Consider the following 18,260-nt stretch of genomic DNA (forward strand, 5'->3'; position numbering starts at 1 on the left):
CTAAACCAAGCACTCTTGGCTTTTGGCACCTTTCGCGAAATTCGTGCTCGTTCTCGGTAATATGCAAGCCATATGCACGGCACCAGACCGAGGCTTAACAAGTCAGTTGAGAGAGGAAGTGCTCGCTCGCCGGCTCTACTATACATATATCATAGCGATAAATACCTAGATTTGATGGGAGAAAAGGTTTACAGAGAACTTCTAGACATTTCGGCCAGAGGGCAATAGTTATTCAAACAATCGTGTTCGAAAATGGGTGATACTTCACTTCCGTCCACCAGTAAAGCCGCTTGTGTTGAGAATCCAGGGGCGGACTTCAAGGTCGTGGTTAGAGATGATGTTCCTGTGCCTCAGCCAGGTAAGTAAGACGAGTGTGGCATTGTAATCGTGCAAGTAAGCTGACGAGGTGCTCCTCACAAAATGAAGGCAACATGGAAGTCCTCATCAAACTCTCCGTGACGGGGATTTGCTACTCCGACCTCCACTATATGCTCGAAGACCTTCCGATGCCCAAGATGTCCGAGTTCAACGTTGTCTCACCGGGTCATGAAGGGGTAGGAACAATCGTTGCTCTAGGCACAAACATTCCGGTCTCGCTCAGTCTCAACCTTGGCGATCGTGTTGGTTTGAAACCCGTGTATACGTCGTGTAACTCGTGCTTGATGTGTACGACAGATCGGGAGATGTACTGTTCTGCATCGCTGCAGACGGGCTTGCACAGACCTGGGACTTATCAGCAGTATGTGATCGGTGCGGCGGAGCATGTGGTCAAGATTCCTGATGGGGTGCCGGATGATGTTGCGGCGCCGATTATGTGTAGTGGTGCGACTATTTATCGTGGTATCACGGAGGCTGGACTGAAGCCTGGTGATTGGGTTGCGTTTGCTGGTGCTGGTGGGGGTGTTGGGCATATGGGGGTGATGTATGCTAGAGCAATGGGCATGAGGGTCATCGCCATTGATGGTGGAGAGGAGAAAGACCAGATGTGTAAGAAGATTGGAGCGGAGCATTTTGTGGATTTTACCAAGGTCAAGGATGTCAACGCGGAAGTGATCAGGCTGGCCGATGGATCGGGAGTGCATGGCTTGATCGTCACAGCAACTAGTGCCGCAGCATATCGAAGTGGTGCAGGCATGCTGAGAACTTCGGGTGTGCTAATGTCGATCGGCTTGCGTGAGTGCATTGACCAACTCTCCGGCGTGATGCTGACGCTTGATAGCATCTATTGCAGACGTACCTTTGATTGCAGACCCGTTGACATTGGTAGGCAAGAACCTAAAGATCACAGGCACTGCAGTAGGGACCAGGAACGACGTTAAGATGGCTTTGCAGTTCGCGGCACAGGTGAGCTGTAGCAGTTCCCGGAAAGAGTAAACTAATCATGAAACAGGGACTTGTCAAGCCAGTCATCGAGCATTACAAATTCGACAAGATTCCTGATGCTGTATACAAATTGAAGAGTGGCAAGGTTGCAGGTCGCTGCGTGGTGAGCTTCGAAGATTAGCACCTGCTGGACTCAAGCAGTTCATAGCACCTTCCTATTGAGATTATGCTCGCCATGTATGCAGGAGCCAGCTCTTTGGTTGAAAAGTCCATTGCTTGGTGCCGTGATCGACTGTACGGAATAGACAGATTCTAACCGCTCTTCTGACCTGTGCTTAGCTAGAACGGAAAAGCAACATTTGTATCGGAACCTCTAAAATTCTTTCATATGGTCAAGCTGGCTCACGTTGAAAGAGGCTGAAACGTCCGATTATCCCAGATGCTGAAATTGGCAGCTCCGTGCCGTCGTAACCAAATGGTCTTGCCACAGAAACACATGGCGTTAGTGGTTGGAACGATTACGGCTGAATGTGCTTGGCAAAAGCCGAGTGCTTACGAATGCGCTTTCAAACAGCATAAGACAATCTTTGTGTGATTGCCTCTAATTCATTTCATCTCGCCTTTACAGAGGGTAGGCTACTGCTATGAACGACCCTCGCGAGCCATCTCAGCCGCGAAGATCCTTTGTATCTGTGCTCGTGCAGCAGTACTTCTGGATGCCCGACTTAGTGATCGGCTTTCACGTAAGTTGGTCAAGCTTTCTTGGCAGCATCGGCACCCCAGACCCACTAGCCTCGTTTAGTCCAGGTTGGCACGGCAATCAGGGCAAGACCATGTCACGCATCATCTCCTGGCTCCATTCAGTGACTTCATTGTGGCTGTCCTGAAATCTCGAGTGCCGTATTACCAAAGTTTGACGCGTGTCGAGCCCAAAACAATCGGTGGTACGGCCAATCACTACACTGGCTGCGCCCTGTTTCCAAGATATGGGAAAAGTTGGCCATGGCAATGAAAGTGGTCGTCAGATCATTCTAGACAAACCAGATTGACGAAAAGCTGCGAACCTTCCCCTATATATGCACGGATCTGCGTCTCTTGCACTTGACTCCCACCACACCACCAACGCTCACCTCAAATTAAAAACACCAGTTCACATTCTTCAAATCCTAATCAACTCAAACCAACCAATCAACAACATGCAGTTCAAGACCCTCCTCTTCGCTATTGCTGCCACTGGCGCTCTAGCTCAGTCCTCGACCAGCGATGCTCAAGCCTCTGCCAGCAGTGCTGGTTCCTCAGTCGCCTCATCATTGGCTTCAGTTTCCTCATCAGCCGTAGCCAGCCTTTCTAGCCAGCTTGCCACCGTCACTGATTCCTCCTCAGCCGCCAGCCTCTCAAGCTCTGCTGAATCCCGAATCAGCAGCGCATCCAGCGCTGCCAGCTCTGCAGCATCAAGCATAAGCTCTTCAGCCAGCTCCGCCATGTCATCCGCTGCTTCTGCCGCATCCAGCGTTTCCTCGCGAGCCTCCTCCGCAGCTTCCAGTGCTGCTTCATCTGCCTCAAGTGCAGGTGGAAACGCATCTTCCGCTGCCTCTTCAGCTGCATCCTCGGTAGCCTCCAGTGCCGCCGCACCAGTCGCAACCGGTATGGGTATGATTGGTGCCGGTTTGATGGGTCTTGCCGCTCTTCTGTAAATGATCTTACAGGCTTAGCGAGTTCAGTTTGTTGAGAACACCGTTTGATCGATAATGGGATACCATACACTAGAATAGATGTACAGAAGTGTACTTTCATGTAATTTAGCTTCCGCTGCTCCAATGATACCAAGTTGTGTTCGTTCATCTGTTTCTTTATTCTCACGCGCACGGCAGAGGTTCAGATTGACATCTTCCGGCTTCCGGAAGCTCGACTACCCGCTCTCGACGACAAGCTGTGACCTTCCAGATCGCACGGCATTAGTACTCACTTAAATAACTGTCAACTTCTGCTTCACCTGCCTTCTCATGGCCTGTACGGCACCTTGTCACCACCTGTTACGCGGTCCACTTTCATCCGTGCGAAATCACTTACACGAGGATCAGGACGCGACTGTCATGTGCTCCCGGAAAATGCCCGCGCGCCCTGAGAGAGAGCTGCTTGAAGATACCACTCCAGGCATCTCACTTCTTAGCAAAATCGACATCTTGTGCAATCTCAAGCTCAAGCTAATTTACATGGCAGGCAATGGCTACCAAGGGTGCGGCTTGAAACGATTGAGAAATTTCTCTCGTACCGCGCACTATGGCTGTACTATGCAGGTACGTGTAGGCGCCTTATGATCATTCGAAGATGTCTCCCATTCTGTGTTCAAGTGGACGAAAGCTCATTATCCCAACCACTCAACTTGGTTCACGAATGTCTGGGCATATGCCTTGAGGCCTGGACGCACACTAGCGTCGAAGCGCGTGTGCGCCTTCCTCGTGGCCTTTCTTGATCATTGTTTTACCAATTATGTTGTCTTTCATCTCTTCTATAGACTGCGCAAACACGATGTGCATTTACCAAGACTTTTGGGCCACTTCTCTATGAGGTCGTTCGACCACTGACTCGAGGTAGTGGACGCCACAGCAGCCACATCGAAGTTGTAATTTGAAGACCCCCAAATTGAAGTGTGTCATGGATATCCAGAATTATGAAAGTCTGCCACGATCATTGGTCGACGGCTATCACTTGGATCGGACTTGTGCCTCAGGACCCATCCTCGCTCGCTTTTGACTGCCTATCTCAGCTGTATAGCTTCCCCCACAATCGAAGCTCATTCGTTCAAGATGTGATAGCTCTATCGCAGAATCGCGACCTTGTCCTTCTGCAGCCTTTCGAGCCGTGCGAGGCGTGAGCGAAATTGTGTACGACCATGATCCTTTCGCAATATCGCATTCCTTTCCTGCTTCGTTTTCATCAAATTCACAAGCTGAAGAGTTGATGATATGCGAGATCTGTCAACATGGGTCCAGATTCAGAAGCACAACAACGCGCGTCAGTCGGAAGTCAGCGCGATGGTCGCGCAATTCGACATGAGAGTGTAGTAGAGCAAGACGCACAACTTCTTACTGAACTCGGTCATTCGCAGGAGCTCGTGCGTCAATTTGGATTTTGGAGCATGTTTGCTCTTGCATTTTCAGTATTGGGAACTTGGTCGACACTCGCGCAGAATCTGGCTGGCGGTATCGGCAATGGAGGACCAGTAACAGTTCTATGGGGACTCGCGCTTGTGGCATTCTGCAATTTATGTGTTGCAGTGTCTCTCGCGGAGCTCACCAGCGCGATGCCAACAGCGTTGGGTCAGGCTTATTGGGTATACCGCTTATGGACGACACCAACTGGACGCTTCATCTCATACATGACCGCTTGGATCAACACTTTTGGCTGGTGGGCTCTTACGGCATCTCAATCGGCATTCATGACAGATTTTATTCTGGCTTTGAAGGTCAACTACGATCCGGAGTGGTCACCAGCAGGTTGGAACTGGGTCAGATTTCTACTCTATCTGGCCATCACCATCTTCCTCACTGTAATCAACGTGGTAGCTACTAGAAGGGACAAAATCCTACCCTGGATCAACGGTTTCATCGGCACTACATACATCGGGCTCTTTTTCGTCTTTGCATTCGCTCTCCTCATAAGTGTCGGTGTCAAATCTGACCTGTCTTTCCAACCAGGTGGCTTCGTCTTCGGCACATGGATCAATTCGAGTGGCTGGCCAAGTGGTGTCACGTGGTTCACCGGTCTCATCCAGTCTGCATACGGCATGGTCGGATTCGATGCCTGCATTCATATGATAGAGGAATTGCCTGATGCAAACAGGACTGGACCTCGCGTCATATGGCTCTCGGTCCTCGTCGGAGCGATAACTGGCTGGTTGTTCATGGCAGTCTGTCTGGCCTGCATCCAAGACTACGATTCGATAGTCGACGCCGACTACCCTTTCATCCAACTATGTCTCGACTCAATCGGTCTTGCCGGAACAACAGTCCTGCTAAGCTTATTCGTCATCAGTGGCGTTGGCCAGAACATCTCCCTCAACACGACCGGATCCAGATTGACATGGGGTTTCGCTCGTGATGGCGGAATACCCTTTCACAGATATTTCGCAAAAGTCAGCCCCTTCTGGCGAGTCCCCGCTCGAGCACTGTGGGGCCAATGCTTCATCATCGGCCTCATCGGAATCCTCTACCTCTTCGCGAATACTGTTCTCGAAGCCATTCTCAGTGTCAGCACTATTGCCTTGACAGTTTCGTACGCCATGCCAATCGTCGCACTCCTGATCGTGGGACGCGACAAAATACCTACGAATATTCCGTTCCATCTCGGAGGCTTCGGTATGGCAGCAAATATCATCAGTATTGTTTATTGTGTTGTCACGACGGTATTTTTCTTCTTCCCAGGCGAGCCGAACCCGGCACCAGCTGACATGAATTGGGCAATCGCAGTGTTCGGTGTCATGCTGGTCATTGCTATTGGCTTTTGGTTTATTCAAGGACATAAATCGTACCTCCGAACCAATGATGCCATGTTCAGAATTGTTACTGGTCAGGGTCACGAAAGTCCTGATTCGGCTTTGGGTGGCACCAAATCAGGTGTTGTTGCGGGTAAGGGCAACAGAGCGGATTAGATGGTCTGGACTAGACTTTAGGATTAAATTCTGCAATGCATACGTGTTAATTGCTACTCCTGCGATAGTCGTGATATCACTGTCTCCTTCCTGCTCTTGCTCGGCTGTCATTAATGGTGTAGATTGACGTAGCAGGCAATGGGAAGCAACAAGAGTAAATGATTGTTCCACCTCGTGGTAGAGGAGAGTTCAATTATATAGCGACGAGATCTGACTGTAACTGCCATGTTGGGTTCATGCTATCCGCCATCAAGTAGTTCTGGAACAGGTTATCGTAGTCGTCCTCGACTAACCACGATAGAGCATTGTTCGACTGCTCTATACCAGGGGCAGTTATGTTCGAGTCATCCAGTATCGAGTACGTATGTCGTATATTTGATTGCTGCAATGCAGAGGTAGAGCTAGGCTGGTTAAAGGTAGTGCTTACTGCACTAGCGTTCATGGCTTGCTCGCTACTGCGACGTCGCACGTGAAGACGTCCAAGCAGGGGAACCTTTAGTGTCAGCTTAGGACTTGATGATCTGTCATGGCCTCCCAAAAGATCAGACAGTGAGTGTAAAGTATTCACAGCTTGACGAGTAAAGTCCGAGCTAATGCGGTCCTTGGATCTCTCTTCAAGGAGATTGAATGTTTCTGTTAGAAGTGGGTCGATGTCGGTAGAACTGGCATCAAAGGCTGAAGCACCGATGCGACCCGAACTGTAAGATATTAACATCAACACGACTGTGGCAGTGAATGCTTGTACATCCATAACTCGACAAAGGAAGAATCCTGATGGCAGAAGTCGACGCAATCGCAGCCACTGGCGAGCGACATCCTGACACGCCTTCCTTCCAGCGACTTTGCTGTAGGTGTACTGTTTTGTAGGGTCATCTCGCAGCACAAAGTGAAGATGTGTCTGCATGACAGTGCAGTGATGGACGAAACACAATATCTGACCGGCAGTACTTTGCGGTTGACCACCGGTCAGCCATGAACTCGGCATCGTGGAGCTCAATGCCCTTAGATGTCCATCAAGCTTCAGAATGGCGTGGTAAATATCGTTATTTGAGGTTTGTAGTGCACGTGCATCATCCAGGTCCTGAACCTCAACCAAAATACTGCTCAGTTGAAGGACATAGTCTAGTGGCTGAATGGTTCCGTCGAATCGTGGTGGTAGAAAAGCTGGCACAGGATATGCTCGTGTAGCGATCGGCATATTGTGCAAGATCCCAGTGAGCCTGTCGACGATACAGAGCTCCGCCCACAAACGCGTTTTGTTGCTGTCCTCTATGGTGCCCGGCCTGCCTCGTGCGACTTGCGCCTGATTCGCTTTCGCGGACCTAGGCAAGCCCATCAATTCTGCAATGGCGACAACACGCCGTAGATAGAGCCAGGTCCTTTGTATACCGCCCCTCGTCACGGAACTATTCGGTGTCAATCCGAGTGGAATTCAGCTTATGGGTTAACTTACAGCCGAAGAAACTGCATTGCAGTTTCGAGACCTCGAGGTGTTCCTAGAAGACTCTCATGTGAAAGCAAGGTTTGCTCAACCGCGTTTGTCAACATCTCGGCAAAGGCATAACGCCTCTCGACAGTTTTGATCAATTCAGTAGACTGCTCTTCTTCATGTGGCATCTGCTGAGCAGTCATTGCCAATGCCAGCAACCATTGTGCTAACATCCAAGTGTCGGCATCCGGTTGTCTGATCTGTGTGTATTGAGACATGATCTGTTGCTTCGATTGAGCTATAGGAACCAAATTCTCCGAGAGAGGAGGGAACATTTCCCTTGCGATCTCACTCCAGACCGTGACGTGGTCCGCAAGTATCCTGACATCTTCTATAGAAGGTATCAGCGTCTGCAAGGCTGTTCGCGCCTTAACCAGAAGGTAATCTCCACTCTTCTTGGCCTTTGTTCGAGTAAGGTGCGTCGCATAAGGATCATCTGTGCTGAGCCACTCATTCTGAAAAAGATTTCTCATGCGCGAGTTAGAATCGTCTATCAAGATCTCATCCTTCTCAGAGGTATCGTCGTCTTCAGAAGTGTCGATCCCAGATGGCTCCTGCAATGTGCCAGCTGAGCTTGGTGGCTGTGGAGTGTGCTCCAGAAAGCTTGAGTGATTGATGTTAAGTTTGGCTTCCACTGTACGAAGAGCTCTCTTTATATGTAGCAGCTCGGCTTCCAAGTGCGTGAGCCGATCTCCCGAACTCTGTTTTGATGCCACCGTTGAGACTGAAGTACGCGTTTGTGGCACACATACCAGATTCCTTTCCTCGCACCTGCGGCAACTTTGGCTAGCATCGGATGTCCACGAACAACGAAGTTTGCGACGTCTACCTGTAGTGCTATCAGAATCGGTTCTGCGTCAATATGGGGATCTTACACTCGATGCAGCTCCGAGTCCCCTTGCGCATCCTGGAGGACACTGAAGGCTCGGCCATAACTTGAAACCGCGTCCGAAGCGCCAGTAAAATCGCGGTTGCTCGCAAGCGAGGTGAACGTTACGCCATAGATTATGGCGATTTTGCTGGTTCCATATGGAACTATGATGGCATTGATCTCGAAGCTGCCTTTTCCTGAGAAGTGTGAGAGAGCTGAATATCATGAAGTTGCGGTCGAGGTGAAGGTCCGAGGACGAATTTAAGTCTTAGCACGCCTGAACCCCACTCTTCTGCTTGAGCTCTCCAACCAATGATTAATTATGGACCGAAGACTTCCGGCAGCTCGTTTCTGTTCCGTTACTCAAGTCGTGATCGATAAACAAAGTAGCCACATTGTAGTACAGTAAATTTCATGTTCGCAGATGGCTGCGCCAGTGCAACAGACTCAACGGTTTCTAAATAGGTGCGTGATACGCTCGTAAGAGAAGGAACGAAGAAGGAGAGAAAAGAGCGACTGCTGGGGTGGAGGCCTGCACCCTAATATACACAGACGCTTTCTTTCGGTTGTAGCGTGCGGTAACGAATTGGCGTGGACAGTTGTGCGGCTGCCCTACTCAGGCGTGACGTCCAGTATTGATACACAGTGATTTGAGGAAAAGGCATTCCTCGCACAGGCGTCCTACGGAGCATTCGTTTTCCTCAAGGGGAATGTGACTGGACAACGTCAGTGATCATTCAATCACTGATCATGCTGTCCTGGTCGCTTGTATCCTCTCCAGCTTGCTCGGCAAAGAGCTCGAAAGTTTCTAAACCACTACCAGTCAGATCTCTCTTCCACATCTTGACAATCCCATCACTGCCGCCGCTGAGTAATGTCTGTCCACTAGGATCCCAGCAAAGAGACCAGGCATCTGCATGGGCATGTACAAGGACAGTCAATGGCACAACGGAGTGGCTGTATAGGAAAGGATGACCTTCTCGTGAGTGAGCTTTTTGTGTAGAGTCGGATGAGGTCGTTGTGGGATGTAGTGCAGATGTGAGATTTGACTGGTGCGATTGCAATGCGGGACGTGGATATTGCTTCGAAGTTGCTATTGGGGCATCCTGGGTATGACGCAGCTCTTTCGAGCGAACAGCAACCTCATATACCGTGATCGTTCCGTTGATGCACGCCACAGCTACGTTATCGGTTCCTCGAAAGTTGCCAGCACACCAAGCCAAGTCTCGCAACAATGTTCCGGCCGAAGTCTGTGTTTGCGTCTTTGTGGGAGAAAGCTTGAGTACTTCGAAAAGGGCAATTCGATACGACGCTCCTCGTCCCACGTTGTGTGATTGCTGGGAGGTCTTTATAGTGTTGATTGCATGAATGTCCGTTGACGATCTGTATATTTTCAGATCATTCATAGCCGTGACTGCAATTGAGATTTGATCCTGGTCATCGTCCAGAGAGAGCTGATATGGTAGGGGTAGAGGATTAGGATCGAACTGCACTCGAAAGGAGGTGTGGTCTGCTCTGGAAGGAGTTGGAGTGTAGACGTAAAACTGATCTACCACGGTCCATTCATTGAATTCGTCAGGGTTTGTAGGTTCGTACAGCGTGAGCAGTCCTTGACGGTCTGTTACCACAATGTAAGTATTATTGCCGACAGTTTTGACGTCAATGCCTGAGAATGGCACCAGTTGTTCCGACTTGAGCACTGCTATCCTCTTAAATCGTCGGCCAGACATCGGTGCTTGATAGACATCCTGTGTCCATATTCTCATTTGTAGGTCATTAGCGATGGTGACGAAATATGTGCCGACACTTGTGTGAAACCACTTTGCATCTTTAATCTCTGCATCGTGGGCTGTCCACACATCGAGCTGTTTGCGCTTTGAAGTAGCTCTATCAATCTCATAAACTGCAATTCGATGGTCGACGGAGGCTGTAAGAAGTTTTGTACCGTCATTGTTTAGCTCCAGTACTGTAAGGCGATCTGAGTGACCAGGCTCGAATGGTTGGTCAAACGACGTAGCCTGTCCCCGTTCATTCATTGCTCAATTTGTTATCAGACTAGAATCGCGGAAGTTCTCAGCACGTTACAGTCTTTGTCCTGAACACGATATCGTGGTCAATATACTCGTAGATTCATTCTAGTAACGTGTGCGATTTGGCCTTTGATGGTTATAATTCAAAGAGCAGACAAGCAATATAGTAGAGTGCATGGCAATCAAAACGACTCGTGGCAAGGTAAAGGCACGGACCAACTCGTTCAATCATACTACGAAGAAGTGGTTCGAGCTTGGGTGATGAAAATGAGGATGATGGGAAAATGAAAGACGCGGAAAGCACGACGCGTGCGTGCAGCTCGAGGAAAGTTTTGCCGACAGATTCGGTTGCGCAAGAGGACAGTTTGTCTCGACGATGAATCCGCTGCAATGGTAAATCACAGTCAACATGGTACGAAAACGATCGATCGTTCTCCAAGTGAGCATGATCATAGTCTCACAAGATGCTGGTACCAGTAGCGACTTAACTATGTGCCATTCTTCAACTCAAGCCTGACACGACGAGTGACGCGGCGAAGTTCACAACATATGTGATCATCTCAAGGAAACAATATGTCTTCCACTCTTGACAGAAAGGAGACATGGAGTCTCTTGTCGTTGTTCGGCGGCTCGTTGGCGGTTTTGGCAAACACTTTTCAAGGTGATGGAGCGCCTGTGGTAGCCTCGATTGCTTTCTCAGTATTGGCTTTTACAGTCACCTATGCCTTTGTACGATGGTCAGGGCCATCATTCGCCAAAGCAGGTATGAAAGGAAAAGACTTGAGTAAGCGCGACGCGAGAGAGATGTAAGTCCGGGTCGACCAGGAGTGTGCGATAATGTGCTGACGAAGAGTAGACCCGAAGGAATGGGATCAGTGGCTGCAGCAGTCTTCATCCTCGTCCTCATGGCCTTTATTCCCTTTGCATTTTACAAAGACATCGTAGCTGCCACGTCTGGAGGAGGCAATCGCGACGTGACGATACCCAGCATACTCAGTCAGGTCGACACCGGTCGTCTACTGCACCGATTCCCCCATTCGAAGCTCTCCTCATATCAATCCGCTCTGAACACACTCCAAGCGACGACAATTCTAGGATTGGCCGACGATATACTAGACCTGCGATGGCGGCACAAATTCTTCATTCCAGCCGTTGCATCCTTGCCACTACTGATCGTCTATTACGTCGACTTTGGAGTGACTTCCGTGGTGGTGCCAAATTTCCTTCTCCGATACATGCCTCATGGAGTACGTCTCATAGACCTCGGACCATTCTACTATGCATACATGTCTGCACTATCGATCTTCGCTCCGAACAGCATCAATATTCTCGCCGGCATAAACGGCATCGAAGTCGGCCAATCGATAGTCGTCGCCGGCCTTCTAGTCCTCAATTCATCACTCTACCTTGTGCCTTTTTCTGGCAATCCCGTCCTTACCAACAACGCAAACAGTACGACTTACACACCTCATCCCGCCACCGACTCCCACCTCCTATCTCTGTACATCCTCCTGCCCTTCCTCGCCATCTCTTTGGCCTTGTACATCCACAATCGCTACCCAGCTCGAGTCTTCGTAGGCGACACATACTGCTACGTCGCAGGCATGACCTTCGCAGTCGTCGCGATACTATCGCACTTCAGCAAAACCCTCCTACTCCTCCTAATACCACAAATCTTCAACTTTGTCTACAGTGTACCACAACTCTTCAAGCTCGTCCCCTGTCCACGACATCGACTTCCAAGATTCAACGCCCGCACTGGCCTTCTCGAACCAAGCGTCACGCCCTGGGAAGCAGATAAACAGCCGAAGCCATACCTTATGGCGGCGTTTAACCTGCTAGAACGATTCGGCCTCCTCCAAATCACTCGACAAGCAACCGTAACCGCCAAGAGCAACACCACAGCATCACCAATCGAAACCTCGAACGGCCACCTCCGCAAATCATCCTCAGTAATCTCCCTCTCTCAGAGCCCAACAATATCCACGCCACCACGTTCAGCGTCACCTCTTCCACAAACCACCACGAAGCCTGGTGCGACAGGCCGTATTGTCGCAACCTCAAACCTCACAATCATAAACTTGTATCTCGTGCATAGGGGTCCACTACGTGAGGATCAACTATGTAGGGAACTGTTGCTCTTGCAGGCTGCTTGTGGGCTTTTGGGCCTGTTCATACGACATAAGCTTGCGATGTTCTTGTTTGGAATGGATAATCGTCCTGTTGGTGGGGTTTGGAGTTTGGTTTGAACGTGTTTTTGAGACAAGGAACAAGCCTGGTCATTGTGGCTGTGTATAGAATTATCTCATGTTCATTGATCACGACAACGCTAATGGCGATGTATAATGAAGAAAAGATTTTCGCATATAGACGTTCATTAAGACTGACCACTTACAGATAGAAAGGAAGAACGAGACAGATGATAACACATTTCATTGATTGCAACAACTACTTATGTCTATCATCGAAGCAAACCCGCCAGCTGTGGCAAAGTCACCAAACAAATCTTACTATACTGTATACTCGCGCCAGATTATTCGGACACAACTTTTTCCGGATTAATCAAAAAAATTCCAAACCTTCACCAAATTTTTCCAGGGTATCATAGCCCAGTTCTATGCATATGTGCATGTGTGCGTGCGTGTGTGCGTATTGTCATAAGGATCGTATTGTCCTTGGCTGATTCTCCGAAGATCATCATGCGCAATTGGACTTCAGGACGTAAAAGTCATTAATATTCTGTGATTTGAAGTGCATCTTGCAAAGAATTGAAGATTTAGTCTTTGGTGGGACTAGGTGATGTGATGGAGGCGTTTATGCAAGAGCGACGACAGCCATGATGGCAGCGATGGCTCCCATCGCTGGCTTGACATTGTCAGCAGCACCAGTGAATGTGGCAACTGGAGCTCTGCTCGTGGATGACGCAGCCTGGGCCCTGGTAGATGTTGCTTGACTGGCAGCTGGAACAGCTACGCTCGAAGAGACGGCAGCGGGGCTGGAGCTAGCTGGGACTGGCACTGGGGCTGCGGATGAAGCCTTTGATGCTGGTGCAGAGCTGGCTGGTGCTGCAGGAGATGATGATGCTGGTGGTGCTACAACAGGAGAAGCCGTGGAGACAGACGGCTTAGGAGCAGGGACGACTGAGGTAGTCCACACTTGCCATGTTGAAGAGCTGACTGGTACAGGTGCTGGAACGCTTGAGCTTGAGACAGGTGCAGGTGGGGCTGGAGCTGGCTTGGTTGTGGTACTGGTCGAGGCAGGTGGTGCAGGGGCTGGCTTGGTAGATGAGACAATTGGCACAGGAGTAGTGGTGGATGGTTTTGGAGCTGGCACAGTGGATGTAGTCCAGACTGACCACGAGTAAGGAGCATTTGGAACAGGAACCACCGAGCTCGAAGAGGGCTTAGCAGAAGATGATGGGACTGGCTTGGATGAGGAGGAAACGACTGGCACAGGGGTAGTTGTCGATGGCTTGGTAGATGAGGATGCAACTGAGCTCGACCAGGCAGACCAGGAGTGTTCAGCAACTGGGCTCGAAACTACAGCAGCTGGGCTTGACCATGCGCCCCACGAAGAAGATGCTGGTGCAGGCTTCGAGGATGTGGTCGGAACCACAACTTTGCTGGTCGTGGTTGGTGCCTTGGTAGTTGTAGTAGTTGGCTTCGGCACAGTGGTAGTAGTGCTGGACGACCATACTCCCCAGGAAGAGGACACTGGTGCAGGCTTGGAGGAAGTAGTTGTGGGCTTTGGCACCGAGTTGGTTGTGCTAGAAGACCAAGCCTCCCAGGTGTGGCTGACGGCTACTGGGGTTTGGGTAGTTGTCGTGGTTGTGGATGGCTTTGGCGCAGTGGTAGTCGTGCTAGACGACCAAGCTTCCCAAGTGTGGCTTGAAGCAGCTGGAGATTTTGTGGTGGTAGTGGTAGATGACTTTGGCACGGTAGTGGTTGTGCTCGATGACCAAGCCTGCCAATCGTGGCTCTCAGACGCAGTTGTTGTGGGCTTTGGTGCAGAGCTAGTAGTGCTGGATGTCCACGCTTTCCATGTGCTAGACGAAGCGCTTGGGGTCTTCGACGTTGTGGTGGTGGTGGTAGTTGTGCTTGAAGACGAAGTCCACTGTCCCCAGGTTGAGTAAGTCGAAGTCTTGGTTGAGCTAGTAGATGCACTGGGAGTCTTGCTGGTGGTGGTAGTGCTGCTGCTTGAGCTCGAGCTCGACCATGGGCCCCAGTTGCTGGATGTCGAAGCTTCTGGAGTTTTTGTTGTCGTCGTAGTCGAAGCCTTCGGAGTGGTGGTCGTGGTCGTGGTGGTAGACTTGCTGGTAGTGGTGGTTGAGCTTGAGCTCGAATCACCCCACACACCCCAGGTGGTAGACGATACAGCCTTGGGTGTCTTGGTAGTTGTAGTTGTTGTGGTAGGAACTGTCGTGGTGGTGGTAGGCTTGGCAGTTGTGGTGGTAGTAGCGCTGCTGCTTGAGCTACCTGGCCATGCCGACCAGGGTGTGTCGTTGGCAGCAACAGAAGTGGCCAAAAGGGCCAGAGCACTAGTAGAGAACTTCATGGTACTTGAGTAGATGTAGATTTGTTGCTTCAAGGAGTAAAAATTTACGGGGAATTTGAACGAATGATGAGCGAGGCCTTAACGAGAGAGCGCTTGCTACAGGATGAACAACGAATGAATGCTGCTTGAGAACGAAGAAAGATCAGGTTCCTGCATGAGGACAAGCAGGTGTTATGTAGTATGTACCGGGCAGCGTAGTTGTGCCGTGAGCCTTCTGTTCTTGAAAGTGTGACCTGCCATGGCCTCTGGGAATCGATCGTGGCTCCAAATCGATAGCGAAAGATAGGTTATGGATATCGATAAAGAGGCTTGTACCTGAATCAAGTGGATACGTGGTGTCATGATGGATGCACCTCCGGAGGACTCCATGTCAAAACGTTGGGATAGCTTCCTTTCGGTAATAGCGTGAACAGGAAGCTGATTGGCTAACAACGAGGTGGCTCGAAGTGGACGACCTGGTTAGTGCTGCAACGTCGTAGAAACAACTGAGCAACGACCATGACAAACCTCTGCGTGTTTGCAGGGAACCCATATAGACTGATGCTTACCTACACCACAGGACGAGATCAGCCCTGGGTTTTCTTGCAACGATCGATGACTTTGAACAGGTATTTTCATCGCATGACCTGCGCGTTGCCTATTTTGCTTGCGCCGGCGATATGTCCAACCATCAGGTCAACCAGTGGCAATAACAGGCACTGTAATACGCTTTTGTCCACCTGCATTATTGAGGTGACCTAGGATAGACTTTGCATCCGGGTTACTGCGGCTCGCATATGAAGCTATGCTCACAAATGCCTAGAATGCCAGTAATAATAACACCTAAGCTTTAAGCGAAAGCTTCGGAAAGACAAAGTGGGTATGCCAGTGGTGGAAGGATTGCCCTCAGTTGCATGGTGTGCTGATCTCTGTTTTCCGGAGGAACGGCAACGGAGAGTGCTCGCAAGTTTGTCGATTGACGCACTAATACGTCGCAAGGATGAACGTGTTATCTATTTTTGCATTAGCTCGAGCTTGAAGACCAAAGCACCAATCGGGTATTTGTACCTGAGCTTGGCATTCGAGAGAGCTTGAAACATGCAGGTTGAGCTCAGCCTTTTGTTGCCCAATGGGTTGCTTACGAATAGCCAAGAAAGACGTTGGCCAAAAGAGCCTTCTTTGCATCAGCAAACACCTGTTTTCTGCGGTGGGATTGTTGTCAATGCATCAGATGACCGGTATAGAGCCCTACTAAGGGAAATGCCTTTTTCATTCACAGGAAGCAGGGTCGCTTCGTGACCTATTCCTCTGTATGATCGATCAGGTGCTACTGTCGAGTCCAATGTGATGCAGCACATGCTTGCGATGGAACAGATCGCGATGCTTGACATCCCCACCAGTTAGTTGTCTCCATTCTTTTCACGCAGCTCGCGGAGAACAATGTCTTCCCCCTTAGTTACCTCTTTCTGCCTGGCAGTTTCTTAGCAGTATTGTGTTGGTGCATTTTCTATTCTTGCTTTTGCACCCGTTGAGATGACGTATGAAACACCTATCAATATGTTGTAGTAAAAGTTTCGTGCTTAACGGCGCAAAGTTATTATGCGTCAAGTGTGAATAGCGCTGCATGTGCAAAATCTAGGAGAAGTGAGTTCAGCACGCTGCATGAAAAAAGGTACAAGCGTCGCTCAGGAAGCTCCACAAGAATCCCAGTATTGAACTCCCCCGAGACAAGAGTATGCGCGGGAAAATGACGCGTCGGTGGAGATGCTCTTTCCGGATGTCGAGGATCACGTTCATACCAGCGTGCTGTAGACTGCACACGTCGCGAACAATAAAAGTGCGAACAATCTAAAAGTACGAACAACAAAAGTGTCGGGGGCACGCCTGCAATTTTGCTGCAATAACGCCATCGGGTCGATCGTTTACTCCTCCACATGTTGTGCGCGTAGAGTAACGATCAGCCTTGGCATTATGAATCCGGGAGAACGTGGTACTATTCCGAGTGTGATAGAAAAAGCTTGAAGCTTTGTATGCCAATTCACATGCAACCTAGATCACATAAAACTTTCGGCCATTTTCAGAGCTCAAAGGCAGACAGGTGTGTCTCGCCTCGAAAGCTTCACTTCTTCCATTGATCCAACCAAGGGCGGAAATTGATCGGCGTCATGCACGACGCAGGAGATGAGAACGTTCGCAAAGAAAAGCACTTTCCGGCAAAGAGTGATCGCACGGCACGCTAGCTTAGAAATTTAGCTTCCCTGGTGAGCACAAGACGCCACTTTCGAGCATTAGCCTTTTCTGGCTCGGAATTTTTTGCCCTCGAGTTCTCATGCAAGGTACAGGAACTCACAGTATGGCCCACGTGAAAGATTTCAGGCTCAGCAATCGTCCTCCTAGTAGGCACTTCTGTACTGTAGCCGTCGTCGATGCAAACCACGCAGAACCCTCTAGCCGCCTGACCTGTTGAGCTTGACTTCGCACGGATAACGCCGACATGTGGTGGTCAGCAAAAGCAACCGCTCGCTTTGTGAGGACGCCGGTGCTGACCATCCCATGGCCGAGTAACGTGAATAGCCTGGAGCACGTTTTTCAAGCCACGAAACCATAAACAGTGTTGCTTCTGCTAGAGTAGGCAGTCACGCCAGTGATCTAGCCTTCTATCACGAATGCAGCAGTACATATGCGCAAGTCAGTAGTCGAAAATGTTTCGACCTGGGTAGCGGCAAAATGTAGTGACATTGTCCTCATGTCGATTTTACCGTTCGAGACCATAAACATTTGTTGAGTGAGCACAACCGGGCTTCGTGAACGACAAAAAGACTTTCCATGGCGTCCTCCCCAATGAACAGGTTGTCGAGACCATCATGCTGCAGCGTCTGTACATGGTGGTGAATGCTGTCCGCTGTTTGCGCCTCTTCGTGCGCCAGTCGATCCAACCGCTATCCTCAAACGATCGATGTGATCGCAATATTATGCACAATCTTCTTACCTTTTCTACAGCTTTTGCCTTTGCACCACCCTCCCAGCAGCCTCCAGGCAATTCTCGCCATCAACCAGCACACACCACCCCTCACCTCCCACAGTCCCCGCATCAAATCCTCCGACCGCATTCTCAAAATTGTCTTTCGCATACTTCATTACTCCCTCGTCATAGCTACCTGGCTGCAGCCAGACTGACTTGACCCCAGCAGTTCGGGCATCCTCCAGAACTTTCCGAGTGACGGACGGAGGCGTAAGGAACGATAGCGCGGTCTGTGGGGGATCAGGAAGTGCGCCCGGAGACGCTACTGTGGTGTACGTCTTTGACGGGAGGGCGATCGAGGGTCGTGAAGGGTTGATAGGAATCACGGCGAGTGTGTGTGC

General features: G+C 50.0%; 6 protein-coding genes across 6 annotated transcripts; 3 read left to right on the plus strand and 3 right to left on the minus strand.

The window, feature by feature from the left end:
• Positions 1–252: 252 nt before the first annotated feature.
• On the plus strand, positions 253–1,504 carry LTR64_001554 (uncharacterized protein; the record flags this gene model as incomplete). The annotated part of the gene is made up of 4 exons (XM_064895935.1): positions 253–358; positions 427–1,173; positions 1,232–1,344; positions 1,391–1,504. 4 exons carry the CDS (start codon positions 253–255, stop codon positions 1,502–1,504), a joined length of 1,080 nt encoding a protein of 359 aa, XP_064758622.1.
• Positions 1,505–2,590: 1,086 nt separating this feature from the next.
• LTR64_001555 (uncharacterized protein) lies at positions 2,591–3,083 on the minus strand (the record flags this gene model as incomplete). The annotated part of the gene is given in 2 exon segments (XM_064895936.1): positions 2,591–3,011; positions 3,028–3,083. The coding sequence occupies 2 exon segments, from the start codon at positions 3,081–3,083 to the stop codon at positions 2,591–2,593; spliced, it is 477 nt and encodes a 158-aa protein (XP_064758623.1).
• A 1,223-nt stretch (positions 3,084–4,306) lies between these two features.
• LTR64_001556 (uncharacterized protein) lies at positions 4,307–5,974 on the plus strand (the record flags this gene model as incomplete). Its single annotated transcript, XM_064895937.1, has 2 exons — positions 4,307–5,681; positions 5,748–5,974. The coding sequence occupies 2 exons, from the start codon at positions 4,307–4,309 to the stop codon at positions 5,972–5,974; spliced, it is 1,602 nt and encodes a 533-aa protein (XP_064758624.1).
• A 1,449-nt stretch (positions 5,975–7,423) lies between these two features.
• On the minus strand, positions 7,424–10,370 carry LTR64_001557 (uncharacterized protein; the record flags this gene model as incomplete). Its single annotated transcript, XM_064895938.1, has 3 exons — positions 7,424–8,234; positions 8,339–8,531; positions 9,080–10,370. The coding sequence occupies 3 exons, from the start codon at positions 10,368–10,370 to the stop codon at positions 7,424–7,426; spliced, it is 2,295 nt and encodes a 764-aa protein (XP_064758625.1).
• A 567-nt stretch (positions 10,371–10,937) lies between these two features.
• Positions 10,938–12,613, plus strand: ALG7 (tunicamycin resistance protein; the record flags this gene model as incomplete). The annotated part of the gene is made up of 2 exons (XM_064895939.1): positions 10,938–11,170; positions 11,221–12,613. The coding sequence occupies 2 exons, from the start codon at positions 10,938–10,940 to the stop codon at positions 12,611–12,613; spliced, it is 1,626 nt and encodes a 541-aa protein (XP_064758626.1).
• A 565-nt stretch (positions 12,614–13,178) lies between these two features.
• Positions 13,179–14,918, minus strand: LTR64_001559 (uncharacterized protein; the record flags this gene model as incomplete). The annotated part of the gene is made up of 1 exon (XM_064895940.1): positions 13,179–14,918. One exon carries the CDS (start codon positions 14,916–14,918, stop codon positions 13,179–13,181), a length of 1,740 nt encoding a protein of 579 aa, XP_064758627.1.
• Between the last annotated feature and the right edge of the window lie 3,342 nt (positions 14,919–18,260).

The sequence above is a fragment of the Lithohypha guttulata genome, assembly GCF_036872675.1.
Source record: "Lithohypha guttulata strain CCFEE 5908 chromosome Unknown scaffold_1, whole genome shotgun sequence".
Lineage (NCBI taxonomy): Eukaryota > Fungi > Ascomycota > Eurotiomycetes > Chaetothyriales > Trichomeriaceae > Lithohypha > Lithohypha guttulata.